We start from the raw sequence: 26621 nt of genomic DNA on the forward strand, positions 1-26621 counted from the left end.
TGGTTGCATGGCTGGTCATCAGATTTATAATTCACCTTGTGATTTCAGTAGAAGGTAATAGATTAGAGGGATTCTGACTTAATCAACGAATTAATCTATCAGTGGAGTCATACTTTGATAGTGTTATTGGTGATGGTGAAAACTGAGGAGAACTGAGATGGAGGAAGTAGAGTGTCTAGGATCGCTCTTTAAATGATACATTTGATCCCCAGGCCTTTCCTATCTCTTCCTGCCTCCTCTGCCTCTGTCTCTGTCTCTATCCTCGATCCCACTACAAGATGAGAAAACTTGCTCCCCATCTCTCTTTTTTTTGCCTTTCCGCAATTACTTTCCCCCTCGCCACAGCACAAAAGCAAGGGAGCTAACTGTTGGCTAATGGACTGAAACCCCTGAAACCACAAGCAAAAACAAAACAAAACCTTCCCCAATTGAAATAATTTGTCAAGATGTTTTACTGCAACACTGAAAATCTGTCTAATGTAAGGCCTCATGTGAAAATGAGCCTCACCCCACAAACCATAGGAGGCATGAGGACCAAGTAGTCAATAACAATTAAATTACTCAATCACAAGTTAGTTATCAGATCTCAGAATACTACAATCAAGATATATATTTATATTGTTAAGACCGCTTTATTTTGTATCCACTGAATTGTACTATTTAATATTAGGAGGATACACACATGGATCCTAGAATCTTTTGTTCATGGCAGTCTGGTATGCTGTAAGATTTGTGTCAACAACTCTGACTTCTCCCCCTAGATACTGCTACATGGTTCTAGATATTGCTAATATCAACTAGGAGAAGGCAGAGAAAAATTGTCTGGATGTAGACTTACTCCAAGGCATAACTTTAAAAATTAATTTAAAAAGTATATGATCAGTCTGTTTGTATGTGTAGTGCATTTCCATGGATCTGTCAGTAGTGTGAGTGTGCTATCAGTAGGTGTGAGTGTGTGTGTATGTGTGTTGTATGTGTGTGGTGTTGTATGTGGTGTGTGTGTGTGTGTGTGTGTGTGAGAGAGAGAGAGAGAGAGAGAGAGAGAGAGAGAGAGAGAGAGAGAATGCTTAAATATTCAGCAAGAATTTTAGGTAAAGTAATTCTAAGGGTTGGGGGCTGGAGACATGGCTTAGAAGTTGAGTATTCATTGCTCTTGTGGAGGACTCAGGTTCAGTTACCACCACCCAAATGGTTGTTCACAACTGGTAACACCATTCTAATAAATCTGAAGTTCTCTTCAGTAGCCTCCGAAGGCAACAAGCATTAATGTGGCACACAAACACACACACACACACAATGCACACATATATAAACACTTACAAAGAGTAAAATCTTTTAAAAAAAACTTTCTTTGGAAGGAAGAAAAGAAGGAAAGAGGGAAGAAACTCCTAGAGGGATTAATTGAGTAATGACCTCAGTAGAAGTACATCTGATTCCCAGAAATTGGGGCACATGCCATAAGAGGGGAGGCCTGGTTGGTTGTTGTGACACCATAATGGCCCAGAGAAATGGAGAATGTGTCAAGACAACTTCAACCCTGGAAACCTCAAAGCCAGGATGGCAGGAGTTGGCTATCTCCTCTCTTCCCAACCTGACACCCGAAAGCCTGCTCTCCCACCATTAAACCTAGTAAGAATTTACTACCCTGACAGTTATCCGACTTCATTTCTGTTTGACCTTATGAGATCACCCCCCCATACCCACCTACCATACCCATACAACCCCCGAATATTTAGATGAAGTGTCTTCCAAAACTCCTGTCCTGGCCAATTATACATAGACAAACAACTTTGCCTCAGAGACCCTGGACACCTCCCGAGGGGCATAAATACCCCTTTGTCCTCTCATTAAATGGACTCACTCCAATCAAGATCCTGCCTGCATCCACCAGTGCCCAGCTAAACTTCCCTCTATCCAGTCTAGCGTGTTGTGCAATGGGTCTGGGTACCCTGAGGGGGAGAAGCAGACATGGCCAGCAGGTTACTGCAGTGTTTTGATCTATGCATGCAGTAATGGGGCAGGTGATGTACAGAAACACTTCTCCATAGCCACAAAATATTGTGTACTCCTCTGGATCCATGCTGAGTTTACAACCTCATCTCTATGCTCATAAGTTTCTCCCTCCAGGAAACATCCTTATGTCATCTTCCTATGATTGTGGGATTGAGGCAAGGGTAGGGCTGATGCACACCAGAAATAGGGGGTGAATAGCAGTTTTATAGAATGCATATGTAATGTTTATAGGCCAGTAACATCTTTGCTTTTTAACGAAGCAACTTTGCTACGCATCTCTTTATATCTACTGAATGTCACATCTTTCCTGGTTCTGTGGAGCTCCCACAATAAAATTGTATTTTAGGGCATGCTTTTAATGCAAGCAAATATTTCTTTCTATTTCCATTTTAATTTCTGGAAATACTAAAAGCATACATAATCAATGCATCTACCTAAGCTAACTGACTTTGATAAGAAAGATTAAGAATCTCTACTCATCTCATTCCCTGACAAAAACAATAAATATTTAGATATGTATGGACATTCACTCTGTGTGTGTGTGTGTGTGTATGTGTGCATGTGTGTGTATTTGTGTATGTGTATGGGTGTGTGTGTGTCTATGTGTTTGTGTGTGTGTATAGTACCCACACCTTCCATACACCACATGGAAGGTGTATGTATGTACAGGTATGTGTGTATATGGGTGCATGTGTGTGTGTGGGTATGTATGTCTGTGTGTGTGTGTGTCATAAACTACTTTTGAATTTTAATCCCACTTTAGAATGGTTACACATAGAATACACAGAGCAGAAGACCAATTGTTTAAAAGTCAATTCACACACACATGAACTGAAAAAGAATAGAGATTAAAGGTTGAAATATGTTTGATCAAACTGACATGTGCTTCTATTGATTTTCTCATCTCACCCCAGGCTTACCAGTAGGAAGTACACATGAATTCTTAACCATTTTGTATAGCACTGATTCTTTCTAAGTAGATAAAGATACAGAGAATTTTAGGGTTGCTAGGATGAATTTATGAACGAATCAGCTGGATAGCCAATAATTTCTTTCTTCCTTTCTTTCCTTCTTTCTTTTTTCTTTCTTTTTAACCTTTCATAAAGTAAAGATGGGTGGTGAGAGAGGTACTTGCTACCAAGTCTCACAATCTAAGTTTAGTCGCTGGTACCCACATGTTGGAAGGTAAGAACAGACTCTCTCAAGTTGTCTTTTGGCCTCTATATGTGCACTGTGTCACATGTTCCTCCTTCCCCCACACACCTCCATATACATACACAAATGTCATTGAAAATTTAAAGAAAACATCTCATGGGTTTTCCTGATACACTCTGATCAATAACCCTATTATTGAACAACATGTAATACTTAAGCAAAAAGACTTTCTTCTGGTAAGTTCACATATTGGGACCACTTACTGTCTCCCCGGCAGAGCAGAGGCCCCAGTTTATAAGCAGCTTCTGAATGGGGCCGTCCTGTGTCTGTAATCACTATCTTAGTGACAGGCAGATGTTCTTTATAGGAGAGGAATCCAGTGTCATTGGTCCTAAAATAAACAAGAGCATCAACAAAATCCTTTAATTATGATGATGAGCATAATTCTAAAATAAGCAACGATTTTCCCAGGACTTCTAAATGAAGACTCTCCTACTAAGTTTGGACAGTTATAAAAAAAATAATCCAATTGCTCATCATAGAAAACATGGCAAGATTTTAGCATCTCTTGTAGATGATGAAGTCTAGACTATAAAAATATAACACAGGTTAAGTTTAGAATGCAGTGGCCTTTTGAGTGGATGACTTTCTCCCAGTTCAACAGCCTACTTTCATCCTATAAAATGTTCAGTTACTGGCTACTGGTGGACTCTAGGGAACAAGAGGTCATTGTCTTTATTGTGTACCTACTCCTGAGCTCATCGAGATCCAATGGGGAGTTCCAAACTCGTGGTCACACAGATAGCCCTGATTAAACTCAGTGGTCACAGAACAAAATGAAAAGTCACGAACACAGGAGGACTCACTTGTTGGAGAAAGGAGTGGACAGTAGGAAGAGGTGAGAATAGTCAAAGTGTGCAATATGTATGGATAAAATTCTCAAACAATGAATGTAATAAATAAATAAATAAATAAATAAATAAAAACACTGTCTCCATCATTATTTATAAAACAGGCAAATAATTAGAACCGTGGCTATCTCTCTGGATCAGGTGGAAATTTTCAAGTATTTCACTGAAATGGCTTAGTGATAGACAGCTGGTTTTCAATTTTTAGACAAAGCATTTTTCTTCTTTTTCCCCCCTATGTTTTACTTGCACTTTGGGGCTTGGGGTGTTATTGTCTTGTACTTACTGATCAACTCCACGTTCCTCTATATCCATGCCTGTCTTCTCTACTCATTTTTCAGATAAAACTCTACTTATTGTATTCTGTTTCCTTAATGAATTATAAGATCCATCCATGACTTTTCAGTCTCCTTATATTTTATAGCGCACAATATGTGATATCACAAGCTTTCCACGAGATTGCTTGACATCCCCATACACACAGAAGTGCACACTCAAACTTTGCTTGAGGTATTGTAGTATTGAACTTTTAATGCATGCTATAAACTTTGCAGTGCAACTAAACAGTGAATTTTGCCTTCGTATGTGAGGAGCACTGGGTAAATTATAATACTTTCTGGTGCTCTTCATTTCTTCTTAGCTGAGTTTTCCTCTAAGGTGGTTCCTCTTTATCCCCGAATATTTGCTACAATTATGTTCATTTAATTTGCCATTCTACAACGTACACTCTGTCCTTTAGTACAGTTCACTTCTATTTGTTTTAAATTCCCTATTCGCTCACTGTGGTTATTTTTAACTTTAGATCTTCAAACATTTCGATAATGTTAGCTTTAAAGATTTCACCTGTAAATTTTAAAGGGTGGCCAAGACTTTGTTTATAATGACCTCAATCAATATCTTGATTTGAAATGGAATTTTACTTTCTTGAACTACCCAGTAATGTGTAGAGTGGGTAATAACTCAAGAGACGCTATGTTTTTATTGTTCCCTAACATTATTTTTCCGGTGGGTACTTAAGTCCAAGTCTGTGGTTTGTACTTCCCAGGGTTCCTAGGTCTGCCTCCCTCTGGGTTTTAAGCCTTCCCTCTCAATTTGAGGACACGGTCGTTGCAGTAAAGAAGTCAACTCTTGCCAATCCTGCCCTCAAATGAAGGATTTTTTCAAAGCCTATCTCAGAGAGTAAGCAGACCAGATCTTTTCCTCAGTAGTCACTGTGGGAATACCCTGCTGTTTGTTCAGTTTTCTGTCTGTGGCTATCTCCTTGGCCCTAAAATCTCTCTCTGACTCACATGCACTTTGAAAGGCAATTGAAGGTTCAAGGCAGGGTTTATGCAGTGGATTTGTCAAAACTAGCTTTCTTTTTCTGGAAACTACCCTATACCTCAATTTCCAGTCATTCATGAATCCCCAAACTCTGCCTTCTGATATGTTATGGCATTATATAGAAACAATACTCTATTCCTTTGAAGTTTAGGCTCCTAAGAGCAAGATGCAACTAGTGCCTACAAAGGAAAGGAACTGAAATCTATGTCTCTTCCACTTTAGTTCTCTTCCTTCAACCAATCGCAAAAGCCCTTGTTTGATTCCACGCCCTTCCTTCTAATGCATATATATGTATTATATGTTTATTAAAATTTATCATTTGTTTTTTGTTTTATGTAACAAGTGTTTGCTTTATGCATTTAAGTCTGCCACAGGTGTACCTGGTACCCTGAGAGACCAGAAAATGGTATTAAATCCCCTAGCACTAGAATAACAAACAGTTATTACCTGTGAGGTGGGTCCCAGAAACTGAACTAAGGTCCTCTGCAAGAGCAGCAATGGCTCTTAACTGCTGAACCATCCATTCAGTCTCAAATGCTTATTTTTGTTGCATTTATGTATATGTGTATATATGTGTGTATGTGTGTATGTTTGTGTGTGTGTGTATGTATGTATGTATGTATGTATGTATGTATGTATGTATGTAGTTGTTTAGTTTGGGGAGAGTCATGCCAAGCCACATCTGTGTGTGTGTGAAGTCAGAGGACAATGATTGGTTCTCTTCTTCTTTCAATGGGTTTTTAGGACTGAAGTCAGGTCATCAGGTTTGGCAACAGTGCCCTTAGCAGGTGAGTTATCTCTGCAGAGCCCTAAATACTTATTTATGTAATAGTTTTCTGAGTTCATTCAAGCATAGTTATATGTAAGTTTCTTTACCTTTAGAATGTATCTTAAGAAGTTTCAAACTGTTTTTTTTTTAAACCAGTTTTAATTAGCAATGTGTTCTCAAGGAACTGGGTAGGAGCAGTTATTGGAGGTGATTATGTTAGCCTTTTTGTTTCTCTTAAGAATTGTGACTAACATTTTTGCGTACATAAAATTCCAGTTTTCAGTGTGCAAATAATGATTTGTGAAGCTATTAAGAAAAAAAGTCTGTGATCCAAAGGGACTAAATACTAGTTCTTAAAGAATATCATTCAATGTTGTTTGTTTGTTTGTTTGTTTTGTTTTTATATTTATCTCTCTCACCAACTTCTTTCAGACTATCCCCCCTTCCTTAAAGTACAGCTTGGGTAAGAGAGATGATAATCTTCATATAAAATTGACACAAAAAATTAATCACAGCTCTATCATCACATATAGGTTCTTCTTCCATGTTGTTCTAAGATCCTTATATGTGTGTATGTGTCTGTACATACATACATTTATTATATACATTCAGGCACACAAGCACATACATAGATTATCATGACCATGATGCTTGACAGGCAAACACACATCATTTACATAACTCAAATAATGAGTTCACTTAACAGCAACCGATCGCTGAAATGCACGTACACCTTATAACCCCACCAGTCCCATTCAAATCCAGGTTGTGAATGCTTCCAAGTGCTGATAGCAAGTGACGGAAGTGGGACATGATCACCAACATTCCACCCCAGAGGCTCAAAGGACACTGGGACAAGGAGGCAGAAGAGGTAGCGTAGAGGAAAGAATGTGATCAACATATACTGCAGGAGGAGAAAAAATTAAGAAAACAGAAAAGAATGTAAAGCCTAAGGGAAGCAAGGAGTGCTGGGAAATGGTGTGCTCAGAACATGGACTCATGAACAATGGACTCATGGATTCACAACAGCTGAACAGCTGTAATAACCTGCACAAGAGCAAGCCTGTGGACACTCTAGTGTGGACTGAGGGGGAACACACATGGGCATCTTGAGGAACTCAAGGCTTCCCCCCTCACTGTTGACTGCTAGCTCCTGACTGTTGATAGGTGCTAGGGGAAGAAGAACCATCCTTGTGAGAGAGGTTGCTCATGTTCCAGTGGATGGCTGCATACCCACACGTATGTGGACCATACTAACTGGAAATAAGTGGCTTTTTAAAAAGTAAAAGATGAAGGCTTGACGTTGGGCAAAGGGCATGTGCAGGGAGACTTAGGGGAAGAAGAAAGGGAAACGGGTCTGATCACATTGTATCGTATACAGCTGTGAAATCCTCGAAGAGTAAATCTTTAAAGATTAAATGTATACAGGTTCAGCTGCTTAGCAATATAAATAGACATGTAGTGTAGAGAAATGGGAATATAAACATTTAAATATTCATTTACAAATGATATATAAGAGCAATATACCTATAGAGTCTATGCTAAAAGATTTTTTTAAAAAATCATTAAAAAATTTTTAAGATTAAAAGAACACATACATAGGATTTATTTTCTGCTTATAAAAAATACCTTATATCTTCAAGTCCCTAAATTTATAGATTCTCATTTTGAAGATATTATCCATATAACAAGTGTTCTTTCTGGCATGCTTTGTCCTTTAAAAAAAAAATAAAAAACAACCACATGCTAAAATAATTGCTCAGACTTATAGTAATTCAAAATCTACAAACTTGTACTACGAAAGTTTACAGCCTATATCGATGAGACGTGCTTTGGTAACTGAGTACATAATATTATGGAAATAGTGCAAAGTACTGACATTAACAATGAAAAAGAACTTGAAAGAATCATAACTTTCACGTCATAGATGCTTATGTTCTCTCATAGGGTAAAAATAAAATAAGCAAAATGTGTGGTCCATCATTAAAAACAACCTCTGAGCGTTTTCTGTCTTAACTTGTAGAATTGGAATGACTGTACCACGTATCATCGAAACATAGTTTCACCTAATTATTTCCTCGAATCAACGTGTCTAGCATCCATGTAGCTGCATACCCTTGATATAATTAATTGGAAAATTACCATTCGTTCCGATCTGCATCACAGTTGCAATGATATTGGGCGTCAATGCAATTCCCTTCCAAGCCACAAGTGCACTTTTGAGGCACAGGGAAGGAACCGCCCCAATAGGTCTGTGCCTCGTTGGTTCTTCCCACCCACCAGCTCCGAGGGCTTCCATCTGAAAGACAAAACAGAACGATGAGATATCTGCTTCCGCCTTAGACCATTGTTCTTTCTTCCTAAGTAATTAAAAGTAAAGATGGGGTTGGGGTAAGAGGGAAGGAAAGAAACGGAGATGAGAGACAGACACATAGGGAGAGAGACAGAGACACAGACAGAAAGAAAGACACTGGTATGGTATAATAATGCCCTATACACTAATTGACAGCAATTTGGAAGAAACCATCTTTACAAGATACTTTGTTTTAAGCTTTTATTTTTTAAAAATAGCATTTTATAGTCTATAAAAGTATTTATTGTTCACTTACTGTTTATGAGCATATGTTTATGCCTGCATGAGTTTGCTTGTATCCCATGTATGCCGGTGCCCAGAATGGGTCATCAGATCTTCTGAACCAAGAGTTACAGTTCACTGTAAGCCAATTTGTGTGGGTACTGGAAACTAAGTACGGGTCTGCAGTAAGTGCCCCCCACTGCTGAGTTTGCTCTTCACCCCCCATTCTCAGTGTTAAATGGATAATACATTGTTCTTTGAATAGAGACTATCAGTTGGTGTTTAATCATGAAAAAGAGAGTTTCTACTTGCAACTTTTAAAAAAAATCATCTTTAAAACAAATTGGCATCAAAATATAAACTGTGGTAATTAATATAGTGAAATAAAATTGATTCTAAATCCCAAAACACCCATCAAAACATTCTGAAGTGTTATCTAAAGGCATTGACTTGTCTCCATATATTTATTGGCTAAAAATATACTAGCAGTTTATTAGATATCAGGCATGGTATAGCACTCCTTTGTCATGATTTAGGATTTATCGGGAAGTCTATATTTTCTCTTCCATTTACTGGCTTGGCTATTTATTTGAGGACTACAAAAATAATACTGAAAAATCTTCATGCCTGAAGCGAATATTACAGTAAAAAAAAAAAAATAAAAAAGTTTCCTCTAGCTAAATGCATCTTTTTCTACAATAAATGTTCAGCTACCAACTCCTTCCCAGAGCCAAGACTAAACACGATGCCAAGGAATTCAAGCAAGGAGCAGACAGAACATTTAGCGGAGGATTTGTAGAAAGGGATGTGAGGCATGCGGATAATCTATCTCAGGGGAGAAAAAAGTTCCAAGGAAAAGAATCATAGTGTTAGGAGTTCAAGCCAAAAAAAAAAAAAAAAATGTAAGCAACACCCAATCAGTCACATCCCCACAAAGGACAGGCCATTTTCCTCCTGACTTTAAGCTTTTATGTACCCATCACCATTCCCACGAGGAATCAGCAGCTTTTGCCCAAGCATACCCTCCTCACTAACATGGTACTCATTTTAGCCTACTATTAAGTAGCCCTTCTGTAGATGATACCTTTTCTCCCTCCATTAAGACAAACAACAGCCATGTTTAAGAGAAAAATAAAAACAGGGACACTTGGAAGCTTGTGTTATACTTCAATATTCTACTTATAACTTGATTAACTAAATTCGTTAATTGTTAAGTTTGCTTGATACTTTTCTAGTATGAAGGCACACTGCTTAAAATATATATTCATAGGCAGAGAAAATATAGATTCTTAAGATTTAAGTCATGTTTTACACTGTGTTTCTGATCTTCCCTATAAAAGGTAAATAGCAGAATGTTTAATATGTTATTTATCATTATAATGTGTGTGTGTGTGTTGTGTGTATATGCTGCATGTGTGTTGTGTGAGTATGTATGTGTGTGGTACATGCATATGTGTAGGCAATTTGTGATTTGTGTGTGTATATATGTGTGTGTGTGATGTGTATTGTATATGTTGTGTGTGTGTGGTGTGGTGTGTGTATATGTGTGTATGAGTTTGTGTTTGTGTTATGTGTGTATTAGTATGCATATGGAGGTCAGAAGAACCTTCAGAAATCAGTTCTCGTTCACCAGCTGGGTACCAGGGATAACACTCAGATCATCAAGCTTAATGCCAACTGCCTTTACACAGAGTCATTTCACCGGGCTTGGCTAAGTGCTTAAAGACATCAAATACATTTGAGTCTATCTAAGATTTTTTAAAGAGTAACTAGATAATTTAAATAAGGGTATAAATGAATTTTTAAAAACACAAAGAATATGTTATAATTAAAATAAAATCTTGCTAGTTACATTCTGTCCCCCATAGTTAAACACTTAATCACCCTGTGTATACCCAGAAACCATCCTTCCCATGAGCTGAGTCACAAATTCTCATCTGCTGAAAACATTTGTTCACAAAATCCACTGAATTCTTACTCAGTTCCATTGCTAGAAGCTGCTAAATCACTGGGAGCCAGAAGTCCAGTTTAAGACTACCTTCCTGTTCCATCTCTTTCCCTTTCCTATTGGAACTTCAGCATCTAAACTGTTCTCTCTTTCCTCAGTTCCTCCTCCTCAGATAAATTCTGAGTATTGACCTTAGAACAACAGTGATTAGCAATCACCAGCCATCACAGTTCCCTGGACCACAGTCTTCTGGGGTTGAGTGTTATCTTTACTAATCTGATAGTTAATAATGTCTATCATGTTGGCAGAATCTAGAATCACCTAGAACAGTTGCTCTCAAGCTTCCTGATGCTGTGACTCTTTAATACAGTGATCCTCAACCATAAAATTATTTTCATTGCTACCCCATTGCTGTAATTTTGCTACTGCTATTGTAAGACCCCCCCAGAGTGAGGACCCTATTCCTCGATGGGCAACACAATTTCACCCCAAATCACTCACGAGAAACAAGTCTTGATGCAAACAAACAGCAAGCGGATTTATTCAAACCAGCGTGCCGGGGCTTCACTCGTATCCCACGAAGAGGTAGGGGCAGAGGAGATCGGCCCCAAGCAGTAAAAATCTTCAGCTTTTATAGGATAAAAACACAACCAAGGTGGGTAGAGAAACACAGTATTCTCATTGGCTCCTTTTAAATTGTCGAGCACTATCTTAGCATAACATCAAGTTCAGGGTCAGGGGCTCACACATTCTCTATACTTGTTTTTCTTAGAACGGTTTACCCGGACCATACCTATTTTTCTTACTCCAACTGAGCCAGAGAGCCCCAAGCTGAGTTTTTCAGGGTCAAGTTAAAATTTTCCATCCTTTCACTATGAAGCATAATATAAATCTGTGATATGCAGGATATCTGGCACATAACCCATAAGAAAAGGTCACTCAAACCCTCAAAGGGGTCATGACCCATGGGTTGAGAAACACTGCTCTACAAGGAAAGCTTTCAGACACACCTGTGAAGAAGTATCTAGATTAGGTTAGCTTCTGGGCATGCTTAGCAGGCATTTTTTTTTGAGTAGGTTAACTGAAACAAACAAACAAACAAACAAAAATAAACCACCATAAAGACAGATAGCACCCTTCCCTGGGCTATGTCCTAGACTACATAAAATGGAGAAAGCCAGTTGAGCACCTGCAGTCATCATTCTATATTTCCTGTGTGCGATTGTAACGTTCCCACCTGCCTCAAGTCCCTGCCACTAGGACCTCCCACTGTCATGACTATACCCTCAACATTCGAACTGAAATAGATCCTTTCTCCCTTCACTTGCTTATGTTGGGGTATCTTATCACAGAGATAGGAACAACAGCTAATACAGACAGTTTAGTTTCAAGCTTGGCTGCAGTACCTTGGAAGACTTTGCTGCTACCAAAGGTGTAAAAGTCCTTCTCCTTGAGTCACACTCTGTTTTTTTTTTTTTTTTTAATCACCATGGAGACCCTATCTGTTGGTTTTACTAGCATGTGACTCATTTGTGATTTTGACGAATTTCTTCCCTTATGTTTTAGTGATCAGATTTATTGGGTTAGTGAATGAAAATCATACTGATTCAATGTGTACATCATGATACATTGTGAACCGACTGGTACTATCCTATCACTTCATGTCGTTACATGCGTGAAGAGTTACATGTGTGAGTGTTTGTGCATGTACTAGAAAGAACTTTTCTCCTAGTAAATTCCAAATATAAAATGCAATATCATTAACCATAGTTACCACGTTGTACCTTATGAGCCCAGCTGTCACTGATCCTATAGCTAGGACCCTTCCTAGTCCCCCTCCTGGTCTTCAGTAGCCATTTTCCCATCCTCTGTTTCTATGAATTCAACCTTTTAGGGTTCTATATACAAGTAAGAGGATAGAGCATTTGTCTTCTTCTGTTTGGCTTATTTTGCTTTGCATAATTGGCTTCTACCATCCCAAAGAGGTTCCCACTACCACTGCAGCATTACTCATGATACCCAAGGTACACAAGCACCCTAACTGTCCACCAGTGGTGGCCTGGACAAAGAAAGTGGGTTATATGCACAATGGAATATTATCCAATTTAAAAACAAAACCAGAGGGGGAATCCTGCTATGTCTGGTGAGAATAAACTCACAGAACATTATGCAATGTAAGATAACATAAATATTCAGCAAAATGAACCATTGAACAATCTTTTTCCTTCTAGACAGTGTATTTTCACTATAATGGCAAAGAATGCCTGAGGATGAAGGGGGTTCAGTTCAAGTACGTCACCTCAGGTGTGCTAGTCTGTCAAAACCCATATCCCTGTCTTTGTTGGTAGCACCTTTCCATAGATTTTTTTTTCCCTTGATGAATCAAAGCTTCATCCACTTCAGTCCTGTATCTAGTCAATGAGAGTCCTAGAAGAGTAAGTTAGCGCTCTCCTCATATGGAAGTAGATCTTATAATTTTCACAATGGTGTGGCCCTCATTCGTAGAGTTGGTTTTTAAGATATGAGATCTGAGTTGGAACCAGCGAGATGCTAATTGTGTGGATAGGAGTCTAAATAAGAACGTAATGGAAAAGAGGAAAAGGAGAAAGGAACTTGCATATCGTAGAGATAATAATCCTATGTCAAGTGAGCAGAGAGTAAATGGAAGTGTAACTGGACAAGGAAGAGGAAGCCGTCTGATGCCAGTTCTACAGTGCCATCGTTTGTGTAGATGTTCCACATGTCCTGTGATAGTCCTACGGACTACATTTAAAAATGTTTTCTCAATAGCCCATCCACAATTGAAGCCCATGCTAGGATAGTAAACCCAAGTAAACAAGGTGACTTTGTGGAGCATAGGTTTTAGAACCCTAATTTCTCAAGGAAAATACCCCAGTATCACAGCTCAAAAGCACTATACTGCAGAGTGGTATAAGGGTCGAATACACAAGGTGGGCTGCCGACATATGTGGTCTGTTGCTATGTACCATGATGCTAAATGCTGGCCCTGGCTGCCTCAGGGACAGGGATGAGAGAATCCTCGCCTACCTATGCTGCAATGCTATGTGACCTTGCTCCTTAAGTTAAAACTATTGGGTGAATAAAGATGTCAACAGCCTATAGCTGGGCAGAAGACAGGCTGTTGGGGTTTCAGTTCCCAGGCTTGGGATATCAGTTAGAGATTATGAGGAAGAAGAAAAAGGTAGAGAGAGGAGAAAGCGTCATGATGTAGGTGAGGTATGAAAACATGGCCTTGAGGGCTGGCCAGCTGAAGTTAAGAGATACCCAGATGGAACATGGCAAGTTATAACTCAGGGTTATGGATATAGACGTAGACATAATAGCATAGTGGGTAGATATCTGCCCAGATCTAGTGCTGTAAAGGCTTATTATAAATATAAAGGTTATATATCTTTTATCTGGGAACTGAATGATCAAAGGCGGGATGGAAACCCCTGATTAAGATTAATTATTACTACAACAGTGGGTCCGGGCCATGTCATCCTTGTCCAAGAACAGTCTGTGTCACACAAATGAGCAGAAAAGGGAAGTTGAACATTTTAAAGAGTGGAAGCAAGGCTTCTTATGGGTTGATTTTCTCCACAAAGATTTGTCTATTAGATGATTGCAGGACATGTTAAAATGGTGAGAACACCATTCTGTCCCATTCAGAACCACTTCCTTAAAGTCTTCCCTACCGCCGTTAGGTACAACTGGTCTAGCACCTGGAAATGTTCTGAAGAGAAAGCGCCAAACTGGTTTCTTGCTTGAGCAGCTGAATCTACCATTTCTAGCAGCCTTTTCTAATTTTCAACTATACCTAGAGGCTAGTTGTCAAGAGTTCGTGAAAAAAGAATAGCAGGGAATAGTCAGTTTGAGAAAACGTAAATCCTATTTGTATTAACTCTCGTCCTTGATAAAATAAACCTTATGCGCCACTTGCTCTTTATAGGGATAAACGCCTTCTCCCTTCATCTAGCATCAGAATGAAGCCTTTACTGCACAGGTCTCCGATTGAGGCCAAGGGAAGAGTCAGAAAGCAATCAGGGCTTTGAACAAAGCTCAATGTAAATCGACCTCGTGCTTGTCTCCTGGCAAAAGCATCCACGAGACTTCCAGACTGTGACATGTTTGCTAAGTGAGCAGAACATCAGCACCTCCGTGAAATTAAAATCCTCAGGATGCGGTTGAGCAAGCGCACCGTGCAGCCTGGAAAGCGTGTCAGGTGCCTCAGTTTACTCACCTTGCTGATTAACGAGCCGCGACTTCTTGCAGTAATAGACAAGCTCCTGTTGGCAGTGCTCCGCCCGGTTAATGGAGGCCTGGAGCTGTTCCATGCTGGCCACGTACTCAAAAACCCCAGTGTGCACATTCTCAGAATGAGTGTTCCTGACTCTCATTAAGTCGGAGCCGTTGTGCTGTATGACGGTCCATGCCGTTTCTTGTATGCAGAAATGGGGGAAGAAAGAGAGGAGACCATCACTAGTCTGTAAAAGTTAAAATAAATAAAGAAAATCAAAATCATCTTCTCTCTGAGTCGAATTTTTTTTCTAGTCATCAAATCTCTCTGAGAGGCAAAATCAACACAAATGGACTCTCAAGTTTTTAAAATTATAGTAACAGGACTCTCTTCCCTAAAATGTATGCTAATACCATGCATTCGCCATGATTTTGTTTGTTTTATATTATTTAATCACAGCAATATTTATGAGAAAGTTATTGGAAAAATCAGAATTATTGAATTTTTGTAGTTACATTCAGGTAGTGAAATCTAATAGTCTAGCTTTTTAAAGATACATCACTATTTTTCTTCAAGAAAGAACCAATGGTACATGTCCTAAATGTAAAATATTATATGTATTATAGATATAGAATTACATATTATGATGAGGGGCAAAGTGCATACTACAATTAGTAAAATAACTTAGATTATGTGATGTAAAAAGGAAATTGTTTACTTTTTAAATTATTCACATTACCAGCCAAAATGAAGTCAAATTTTTAATCTCTCTTTAGCCAATAAGAGTATATATCTTTTTCTATCTTTTGTTTTAAATTGTGTGTGTGTGTGTGTGTGTGTGTGTGTCTGTGTGTTTAGGGATGTACATAAGACTGTATGTACCCTTGAAGGCCAGAAGAGGGAATCAGGTGCCATGAAATTTGGATTATAGGCAGTTGTGAATCAATGAATTTGCCAAATCGGGGAAAAGGAGTAATAAATTATAGAATATCCTCCTCTATTTAGCTAATATAGCCATAAGAATCGACAATAGAAACAAGACAAGGATTCAAGTTTGATTCCATCACTCCTGTGATAATCAAAATAAAAAAATGGCTAAAAGAGACAGGAAAAAAAATTCAGTGTTCGCTGCCTTCTGTTTATGGATCATGGTTTTCTGTGAAATGATAGCAGTTTCCTTCATTTGTTTCTTTACATTTCAGCTTAGCAAAGTGTGTAGCCAGCAGGATGCTTCTCTCCAGAAGGTAATAATATATAAGCTAATAAAATTAATTATGGGTGGCCTGAAGAACAGTGTTGAGGTCATCAAATAGAGCTGGAAACCTGGCGTGTATCTGTGCCCTTCAGAAAGTGTGGTTAAAAAAAATAATAATAAAAATAAAAATCTAAGCCTCCACATCCAAGCTTGAATTGGCAGAACCAGTCAATAGGCTAGGTCAGAAATCCTATAGTTTTTGCTGACTCAACCACAGCTGTTGGAAGTTTAAGGTTATTATTACCAGGAGGCTCCAGTCACCTGGGTTCTGTCAGCTTGGCTCTTATTGTTCAGCAGAACCAATGGCCTTTTCTTGGGGTGAATCTGCTGCTGCACATGAAGAAGCTTAACTCTGGCTGAGTAGCTTGCAGAAAAGCAAAACAATGAACCTTCTCGGAGCCTTTGTCTCTGGGCCCTTTGGGTCACATTAAGAGGGACCTCCCTACAGTTCAACTTCCCTGTTCTGAAAAGGTTAAAGCCATCACGCATGGCCACGATTCAATGGCAGCTCACAAAAATGTTTCTTTTTAGAAATACCGAAGTAGACAGACCTTAGCAGAGGTTCTATAAGCAATTTTATTTTCTGATACAAAATGCAACTACATGTGCAGCTAATGAGAAGTTGTGCTTAACAGCCCGTCTAGACCTCCAAGGCAAAGCAGACAGGAAATCATCTGAGATTTTTCAGCCATGGAGGTGAGGGCTCCTGAAGCCATGTCTGGAATGATCTGTGTAGGGTTTAGTAGCAACTTAGTGTCACTTTTCCTGGATGTTCAGACAGGATTATGGTTAACTGAGGTTTCTGGTGACTTCAGAAATAATCATCGAAAACAAAAGGAACACATGATCCGCAGTGAGTCATTTTACTGGGCACTCTTGGTTTGAGATCAATGACAGTATTTCCCAGGGGTGTCACCAGTGCACAGCTTGGCACATGCAGAGGGCATGTGCTAGGGAAATGAGGAAATCAACAAACAAGGAAACGGAGAGATAAAAATGGTGTGGTGTCTCGGTTAGAGCACAGCTCAGGAGGTCATCTCATTGCCATCTGTGGTGTCTCTGACACTTCCCGTGTCACTGAACCGTTTTATAACTCTCTAAGCGACAGACAACAGAGATGATGGTGACCTGCCATGAAGCATAAAACCATGAACAGGCTATGATGGCACACAACTTGCGAGCCAACAAGTTATTCTGTCACATATGCAGATTGCTACCTTCATCTTTCATCTATCTATGATCTATCTATCCATCATTTATCTACCAATCATCACTTATCTTCCATCTATACAGTATCAGCTATATATTTGTCTATAATTTGTCTATATATGTGTCTATTACCTATCTTCTATCTATCCATCTATCAGCTATCCATCTATCAGCTATCCATCTATTATTCATTCATCTATAATCTATCATCGTTCTAAAGCCTATCCATCTATCATTTCCCTATCCATCATAAACCTGGATATTATATATTCATCCATTTATCTACTTATCCATCTATCCACTCATCTACAATCTATCGTCTGTTCCTCATTGTCTATCGTCTATCCGTATATCATCTACCCATCCTTTACCTATCACCTACCTATTCACCTTTAATCTTTCATCTACTTATCTACTCACTCATAGTATATAATAAATACCTGCCATCTATCTACTTATCAACTATCCATTTCTAGTCTGACAAATATATATCTATCATCTATCACCAATTACACATTCATTTACCATCTATCATCAATCTATCAAGTTCTAACCCTCTTTTTTTTTCTACTATCACCTACTTACCTGCCTACCTGCCCTAACTGACCCAGAAGTACTCCTTATTGGGAACCATTTCTCACAGGGAACCTTAGCAGCTGAGGTTTCTCACATACCAGTTTCTCACAAGTCATGACACTTGATGGCCAGCCGCACCTGTGTGTGCTGCAGCAGACTCACAAGACAGGAACCCAGACTAATGACACACAGGTCTTCTACAGGGTGACTGACACCCCCCCTCCCCTCCCTAAAGTGAAGACTGTGGCTCTAGAATGTAACAAATCTGTATCAGGGAAGTTACAAATCCTTAGATTTTAATTACCCCAGAGGGGGGACGGCAGACAAGCCTTTAAATCTCTCTAGAGCGATTTACTCTCTGTGACTTGCAAGACAAATCTACATTTGAAGGTCTGTCAACCTCATAGTGGTTCTGTGTGGTGTTTTGTTTTACTGTTGCACTTGTAGATGTTGTTTCTCTGCCTCTCTTAGAAAGAATAACATTGTTTCCTTACAAGTTATTAGGAATTCCTGTGGCTAGACAAGCAACTACCATTTGATTGACAGTCTATTGACTTGCCTCCCCTGCAGCAGCAGAAGACAGCTTGGCCTCTCTTTACACACTCATATTAATAGTCCTAATATATACATGTGTTTGTTATTTTATTTCTCCTTTGAACTGGCTCTAACAGAGAACCCATCTCTCCGTTAATAATAAACTCAACGAAATCTCAAAAGATGTTGCTTTCAAGTGTTTGCGTTTATGTCCGTTTTAGAGTCATGCTTTTCATTTCCGAAAAATTATTCCTTACTAAATGCAACGAGAGTTATGGAGTAAGGAAAGGAGGGGAAATGAACAAGAAGAGATTGCTGAAACAGGCAGAAAGAAATCTATGGAGTTTAAAAAAAAAAATAGAATGGTAATTTGAGTTTGCCAGTGTCTCTCCCTGAAGAGATTTCTAATACTCTGAATTGTAAATAAAGCTACTGAGTAATTAAGGCCTTGATTTACCTGAGGCTGACTGCTATTTTTTAGGGTGATAACAGTATAAAGAAAAAACCTGCTGTTTAAGCAACATAGCCGCAAAGCTGTGGTTGCCTCGTGTTTAATAGCTGAGGGTGATAGATGAACTAGGGACTGGAAAGAGGAGGTAGGGAGTGCTGTGCTCTGGAAGGCAGAAGAAAAGAAGAACAGGGCCAGCTAACTGTCTTGGTGCTTACACAGCTGCTTCCCTGTTAACCTGAATGGCCACCAAGAAGCCTCTGACTCTGCAATCTCCAAGATAAAAAAAAAAAAAATCAAGCTCTTTATGTAAGACGTAGCACCCTTGTCTTATTATTCTAATAGCATTCAGTGCCCATTAAGTGAAAGTTGGTGTCTCCTAGCCAACAGAACGGTAGCCTCCTCCCTTAAGAGTTTATCTAGTTGGGCAGCTCAACAACCTGAGCAAGACACTACCCCTCAGGAAGACAGGTTTTTATTAAGCCATGGTAAGAAATAGGGGGAACAATTATCCCTGTGATGGGATAAGACACTTTCCTTCCCAGAATTCCCACCCACTAGTACTGTCCCTATGAGCCACAGCGAGGTTCTATAGGGTGTGCTCAGATTCCTCTGCCCTGACTAAAAAACAAAAAAACTACCTTTCTCTTTTCTTCTGGCTCTTTCTTTCAGATGCTAAAGGAACCAACCTGTGCTGTTTCTGGTACTTTGGGCTTTGTTTTCTATGTCTGAAGCTCTCTTCCCTGACCTCCATGCCTAGCGCAAACAGCTTGGCTCTCTCATTCTCTTTCTTAAGTTTCCACCTATGAATCTGTGATAGACTTCGCCCATCCAAGGCTCCTACCCACACCATCCAAGCATCTCATCCTTTGAATTTGGCAGAACCAGAAAGCCACGGGCTTGGGACAGTTTTAAAAGCCATCAATTTGAGGGAACTCAAGCTCCCCCAGAAAGACTCCTTTTCCCTCCAAGAAACCCTGATATCCATCCCCACATCATTATGATAAAAATCACACTAAGCTGCAGATTCCAGCCCAGAACCCCCCAACAGTACAGCAGGGAACAGAGAGTTGAAGGCACAGAATTTCCATGGGTCAAGGGTTTGAAAACCGCTACTTTACACACACCCCCCAAAGCGATCTTCTTCACAATGTAATGTTTGATAAACAGAAACTTCTTAAACATAAAACTATCTCATTATCGCAAACACAGTGAGTTTAGAATGGAATAAAACTACCTTCCACCAAACAGGTACATCCTCAGGGACTTATCTAATTCTATTTTTAAATTATATTTAGGATGCGCGATTGGCAAAGAAATTTCAGTCTTTAATGTGACTTAAGAAGCTATCCATTGGAAATACAGATTTTTTTTTTTTGTGGTTTGTTTATTTGCCAGTGTCAGTTAGCTTGTAGTGCTTAGACTGATTTTAATCCAGTTGGAATCATTTTTTTCACAGTGATTTTCAAACTTCTATTAGTTTTCTAAGTCACACATTTGCAAGCTACTGATTCAGCAGTGTGCCTGGTTTTCTTGACGGCTATACCTGATTTGGGTAACAAGAAGAGACACGCAACAGGGTACTGATCAAAGTGGGGAAAGGCTTCAGGCTGCAAGAAAAAAGGACCAAGATTTGAGTTCTTGCCTGTTCCACCTGATACCATCAGCCTGCCACACTGACACTTCCTAAGTCTTAGTGACCTCATTTGCAAAAGTAAAAACCACGGAGACTTTCACACTGCCATGTGTGCTTCTCCTGCCTCTGGCTGGGGTTGTTATATTCTGAGTTGCCTCTTTGGTTGGTCTATGTTTCAATATTCTGAAGCTTCCAGAGACAAGGAGCTGTCCCTGAACAACCGTGTCTCGGCCCTCAACATCTGGCAGACATAATTCAGCAATTTGCATATGGTGATGCCTGCCTGAATTATTATCCATAGTAGCATGCGAGATAGTTGATCCCATCATTTATAGATCTTTATTATTTGTGAATTCATCCACTTGCTGGAAATTTATGTGTAACCCTGAAATCTTCTAGTCATTTGTAGTCATGCACAGAGTAGCAAAAATTGAGTTCAGCCAGAGCTGAAGAAACAGCTGCTCCCTGCCTCCTGCTTCAGTGTTCGCATTGGAAATGGATGGAGTTATGATCTATTCTGTAATCCTTCCCTTTCTCTCTTCTAGTTGATGATATTGCTGTTTAAAATCCCCCCCTAATACTGCTGAGGTTCTGAGAATCATCATTAACCTCAAACCACGATTTGAACGTAAAACAAGTTAGCGTTGCTCAGCATTAGGTCCCAATGCTTTGGGTCATGAATTCAATGTTAATGAATCACAGATTTCTCTCTTTCTTCTCTTTCTCCCTCTCCCCCGCCTCGTGTGTATGTGTGCATGCATGCATGCATGTGGCATATGTGTGTGTACATGTGGGTATGTGTGTGTGTAATGTCTTTAACTTTAAACACATATAAAGGATTAAATATTGATCTATTGAGGAAAATGCTATTACCAGAGGCTCTTGAAAACCTATCTTACTATGTTCCGCTTAGGAGCAATGATTTAGTATTTTTTAATCTAATGTCCACGGTGACTTTATGGAATATGACTACCACAAATCAGGAAATGATTCCTCCTACCTCACTCTCTGTTGTTTTCTCTCTCTCTCTCTCTCTCTCTCTCTCTCTCTCTCTCTCTCTCTCTCTGTGTGTGTGTGTGTGTGCACGCGCATGTGTCTGAAAACCTCAGAGATCAGAGATATTTATTAATTTACATAGATCTCATTTTCAGAATCACAACTAATACCTCATATGCACACAAGTAGCTCATAAAGCATTCATGGGAACATGAGTTTTACAGCTTTTCTGGGCATTGTGGTTAAGCTTTACCATCCTATATGAACTAGACACATTTAAAAGTTAATCTGGACACTGAAGTGCATATCTTACATAGACAGAATCATCCTTTGTTCTTTGTGAATTTTTTTTTGCACAGTTAGTATATCTAAATTTACAGAGCAGACCAATCTATGCATACAAAAATCTGAGGGTCATGGGTCTGAAACAGCACATGCAAATCTGTGTACATAAAATAACCATTAGGAGAGACTGTTTGTGGTTCTATGCCCCTCCTGATCTCAGAGAAAGAAACTCCCCAGCATTGTCTGGGAATCTGTAACCTGCAGACTGTACAGTCACACAGGGGAGGTAAGACTGTCGAATCAGCATGTGTTTTAGATTGCTTTGGTCTCCAGAACTGTTTCCTCAGCGGTTGCCAATTCATGAAGCCACCAAGCAATGTATTTGAAAACTTTCTAAAGATATGTTCTACAGTAATTCTTACCCCACAAAAATCAATAGCCCAGGATAAACCACTGCCCTGTGGTTTTTAGAATTACATATTAGTGTAGACCTATTGTTATCCTCTGTTCGGCCATCTCCTTTCACATCTTGTTTGACTGCGTGACAAGACATCATCAACTCAAAACGAGTTAAATGAAATTTCTGATGTCCACTCCTCAACCTCCTTTTTGATCTCATCTCCAATAATGCAAATACGTTGGCTGTCCAAGTACATCATGCTTCTTTTTGCTTTCTTGCATCTCATATGTGTGCCACACACAGGGCTGGTCTCCTTCCCCATCTGCATTGCTATTGGTCAAGGGCAATAGCACGACAATCAGCTTGTTGCTAGACATCTGCCGTGCTGATTTGATGGGTTGTTGCCCCATAAATCTCTAGAATTTGAATAGTTGATCCACGGCTGGTGGTTCTTTTTGAGAATGGTGGGGAAAGTATGTTACCAAGGTCAGGCTTTGCGACTTGCTCTCTGCATCCTGTTTATATTTTGAGATGTGTATTTTCTGACTGCAGCTCCAGCCACCTGCTACCTGCTACCTTGTGCTCTGTCTGCCATCATGGAATCTCACCCTCTAGAACTGTAGCAAACTCATCCTCTTCTATATGTTGCCTTAGTTTTATCAAAATAGTAAGAAAGTAACTGACATGTTTGTGCTTCCTAAATGACCTCCTAACTTTAATGCTATGCCTATTGTTTCCTTGCCCCTGGACAGACATTTGTCAATATGAGAGCAACTATAGCCCTATCAAAGAAGTTAAGGTTGTATACATCATATAGGACTATACTTTAAATGTGTTTCCCCTCATCCAGGATAATACCCAAAGACCTTAAGTCTCTGTAATAAGGACCATATAACTCTCTCTCTTCTTCTGCCCTCTACTTGAATCTCTCCTTATCGCTTACTATGCCCCACTCACTGGACCATACTCAAAGCTACCTTGGGTTTGTTGCTGGTTTCTGAGTATGCTTGGAAGTCTCAGGACTTGGCATTTGCTATTGCTTCTGTCTGAAATTTTCTTTCGTCAGACAGAAGAACAACAATGCATGACTCAATTCAAAAATGTCCCCTTCCCTTGCTGTGCTTTTCTTAGAGCTATAGATGTCCAACCCCAGCACCATGAAGTGTTACTTCCTGCGCTGATGGAAATTATCTATGCCATGAAGACCAGGATAACCCTTACTAGCCATAGGTGACTCAGCAGTTAAGATTTGACTGGCAATTATTTGGTTTTAGTTAAAGTACTAATATTTGCTTGAATTGATAAAATGCATTTGAAATTATTGAACCTTGGAATGAATCTTAATCAATGTAAAGTATAATGTGAATTTAATGAAGGAAGGATAGATATGCCTTCTTTTTTGATGTTTATATACAATTTCCCTTGGTACTAGTTGTTGAAATGGTTACCTTTCTCTCATTACCCACTTCTCTCATCTCGGTAAAACCTCAGTTATCGAGACTATTTATGAAGTCTCTCTTCTGTTCTATTTACTAATGTTTATACCTGAAACAACTGAGTCCTTCAGCTCTGTTCTTCAAGACTGACTTGTTTCTGACCCTTTTCTATGTGCTCATAAAGTATATAATCTGTTTATCAATTCTCATCAAAATAATCACACCAACCTACAAACAAAAACCCCGCTGGAATTTTAATTTAAGTTTGTACTAAAAATCAATATCAATCTTGCAGGAACTGACATTTTACAATGTTGAGTCTCTTAATTAATGAAAATTTTATATTCCTCTATACCTCTAGGATTTTAAATTGTATGAAGGACATTTTAGACCTATCTGTGAGAAACCTTGCAAATCCTCTATTGTATTGTTTTTTTACCATGTGTTTGAGAGTTTTGAGGCTGTTGGAGATCCGATCTTAAAAAGGTCATTTTCTAATTGCATACTACTGGTATATAGAAACAAACAATTTTATGTTAACTTGGGATCCAGTAATTATTATAAATTAAAATCATTTACTAGGGTTCTTCAGGATATTTTAATATATAATTTAATAATCTATGAATAATGAAAATCATAGGCCATCCTTTCCCATTCTTGTGCTTTTTCTACCTCTTGTATTGGCTAAGACCTCCCATACAGTAGTGGACAGAATGTTGTTCACACTGGCAAGATGGGGAAAGTTCTCAATATTCACAAGCTGTTACGCATGTTGAAAGATCTTTCTGAGCACTCTGGTTCTTTGTGAATCGTGGGTAGATGTTGAATTTAATCAAACCCATTTTTTTTTCCTGTGACTGTTAATTTATGTCTGAATTTATGTAGAATAGGAATTCTAGAAGACAAACCAATTTCATAGTTGCACATATTTAAAACAATGGCTCTTTATCAGATCTTTCTTTCCAAGGCATCGACTGCTCTGACAAAGGCGTGTATTTTGAGACACAATAGGAAGCATTTATCATTAGAAACACTGCTCAGTTACCACTTGTACACAGACTAACAGTATTGTAAATTATTAACATTCAACTAACATATCTGTTAAATATTTACGTTACTTTTTACTAAATAGTACTGTGATGCTTAGTTTTAATGATCATCTTGCTACAATCTAGAATCTCCCAGGAAGACAGTCCCGATGAGGAATTATCTAGAGAAGGTTGGTCTGTGTGCCTGTCCGTGGGTGATTGTCTCCTGGAAAGACTCGGGCCACCATGAGTAGCATCATTACATATGCTAGACTATGTAAGAGTAGAATAAGCTAGCTGAGTACTAAGCAAGGTTATATCAATAACCTCTGTTCCTGACTGTAGGTGTGATGTAACTAGCTGCCTTCAAGGTTCTGTTGCCATGACTTCCTTCAAAAGATAGACCAGAATCTAGAATTGTAAGCTACCATACGCCCTTTCTCCTCTAAGTTACCTTTTGTCAGGGTAATCAGAGCAACAGAGAGAAAACTAGAAATAATATCTGCTTCAGTCACGTTGCAAATTAGATCAGTGTTATACTTATTTTGTTTTAAGCATTAAAAGCAGATTTATCTAGTGAATGGAAGTGTGTAAACTTACCAGACATATTGCAGTATAAGAGGAATGGCCGCAGAGGACCACTCCCATCTGAGTCAATGTAGTAGAATCCAGAAGCATTTCCTTGGTGCTTGTAGGCTTCACATGACTGCTCATAGACAGCTGACAGAGAGAAAGAGACATCATAAATGAAATAACATGAAACAAATCTCGCAAATTTTAAAAGATTTACAGTAGATCCCCAATTCTATGCGCATCACTGGCCAAGGGAACAGGTAACATTTATATTTTAAAACACAATCCATCCTTCTTTTCTTTACAAATTAATATGGATGAAGTGGATAACATACCAAAAAAATGAGGTTGTATTTTATGACATCTTTATCACCAAAGGAGGAGACTATTAGATCAAAATGAAAATATAGCTTACTTTTTATGGTGGAAGAACTCGGGAAGAGAAGACAGCTACTTAAATGTTAAGACCTTTGAAAGTATAATGTGGTATCTTGTGGTACTCATTTCAGAATATCTAATTCTAGTATCACCTTGTAATAACCTAACATCTGAAGTACAATACCATAACCTTCAGAGCTAATCAGGTACTTCCCAATAATTATACAATGGGGACATTTTGAATAATATTTGAACCATGTTACTTTCTCACATCGACTCAACTAGAGGTAAACATTTTTCTTCAAAGGGGAGAAAATTATTTGCAAAGTTCCTCATCTATAGTTTTAAATGTAATTATGAAAGTTCTCTAATGATCTTTAATGAGCATTCAGCACAATTAAGATTCAAAGCAGAGGAAATATTCATATGAAATATGCCCCCAAGTGGTCTCATTGTGTTGTGATCCGTAATTGAATTTTTTATTATAGGAGTGTATATTTGCCATGCATAAGGCTTGATATTAACATCTGTGAAATGCACACTTCTCATCGAATGCCCAGCCAAATGTACTAGTAACTTCCATTAGGTTTTTTTAATTCCATGAAATCTGAAATACAACAAACCTCTGGGTAGCCTCCCCGGAATCAATTTTAAATTTTTGAAAATTGTGTTAATGAATGTTTGGATGACATGAAACATTGCAGCTAATTTGTAAAAAGTTACAGATTTTTCAGAATATTCTGGAACCTCCCATCTACATTATTGCTCTGCAATTTGATGGCTTCATTTCTTCCTATTTAAATTACATAGATGGAGACATAAGGACGCAGTGGTTTGTGGCTATATTTGCATTGCGCATTGAAGTGGGCATGTAAAATGGTTAGTTTTATATTCTACGGGGCATATGCATATGGTTATAAATGCCTTAAAAGTGGT

The 26621-nt window shown here is 38.8% G+C and overlaps 1 protein-coding gene across 6 annotated transcripts in view; it reads right to left on the reverse strand.

The window, feature by feature from the left end:
- Cntnap4 (contactin associated protein like 4) overlaps positions 1-26621 on the reverse strand; it is a 290486-nt gene that overhangs the window by 54953 nt on the left and 208912 nt on the right. For all 6 annotated transcript variants that reach the window (XM_028768648.1, XM_028768649.1, XM_028768651.1 and 3 more), the window contains 4 exons: positions 25335-25454; positions 14935-15132; positions 8311-8467; positions 3432-3559 (listed from right to left, as the gene is read on the reverse strand). In XM_028768648.1, the coding sequence (XP_028624481.1) occupies positions 3432-3559; positions 8311-8467; positions 14935-15132; positions 25335-25454 (603 nt within the window). The remainder of the gene's footprint in view (positions 1-3431; positions 3560-8310; positions 8468-14934; positions 15133-25334; positions 25455-26621) is intronic.

This window comes from Grammomys surdaster, unplaced genomic scaffold, assembly GCF_004785775.1.
Source record: "Grammomys surdaster isolate TR1022 unplaced genomic scaffold, NIH_TR_1.0 187, whole genome shotgun sequence".
Lineage (NCBI taxonomy): Eukaryota > Metazoa > Chordata > Mammalia > Rodentia > Muridae > Grammomys > Grammomys surdaster.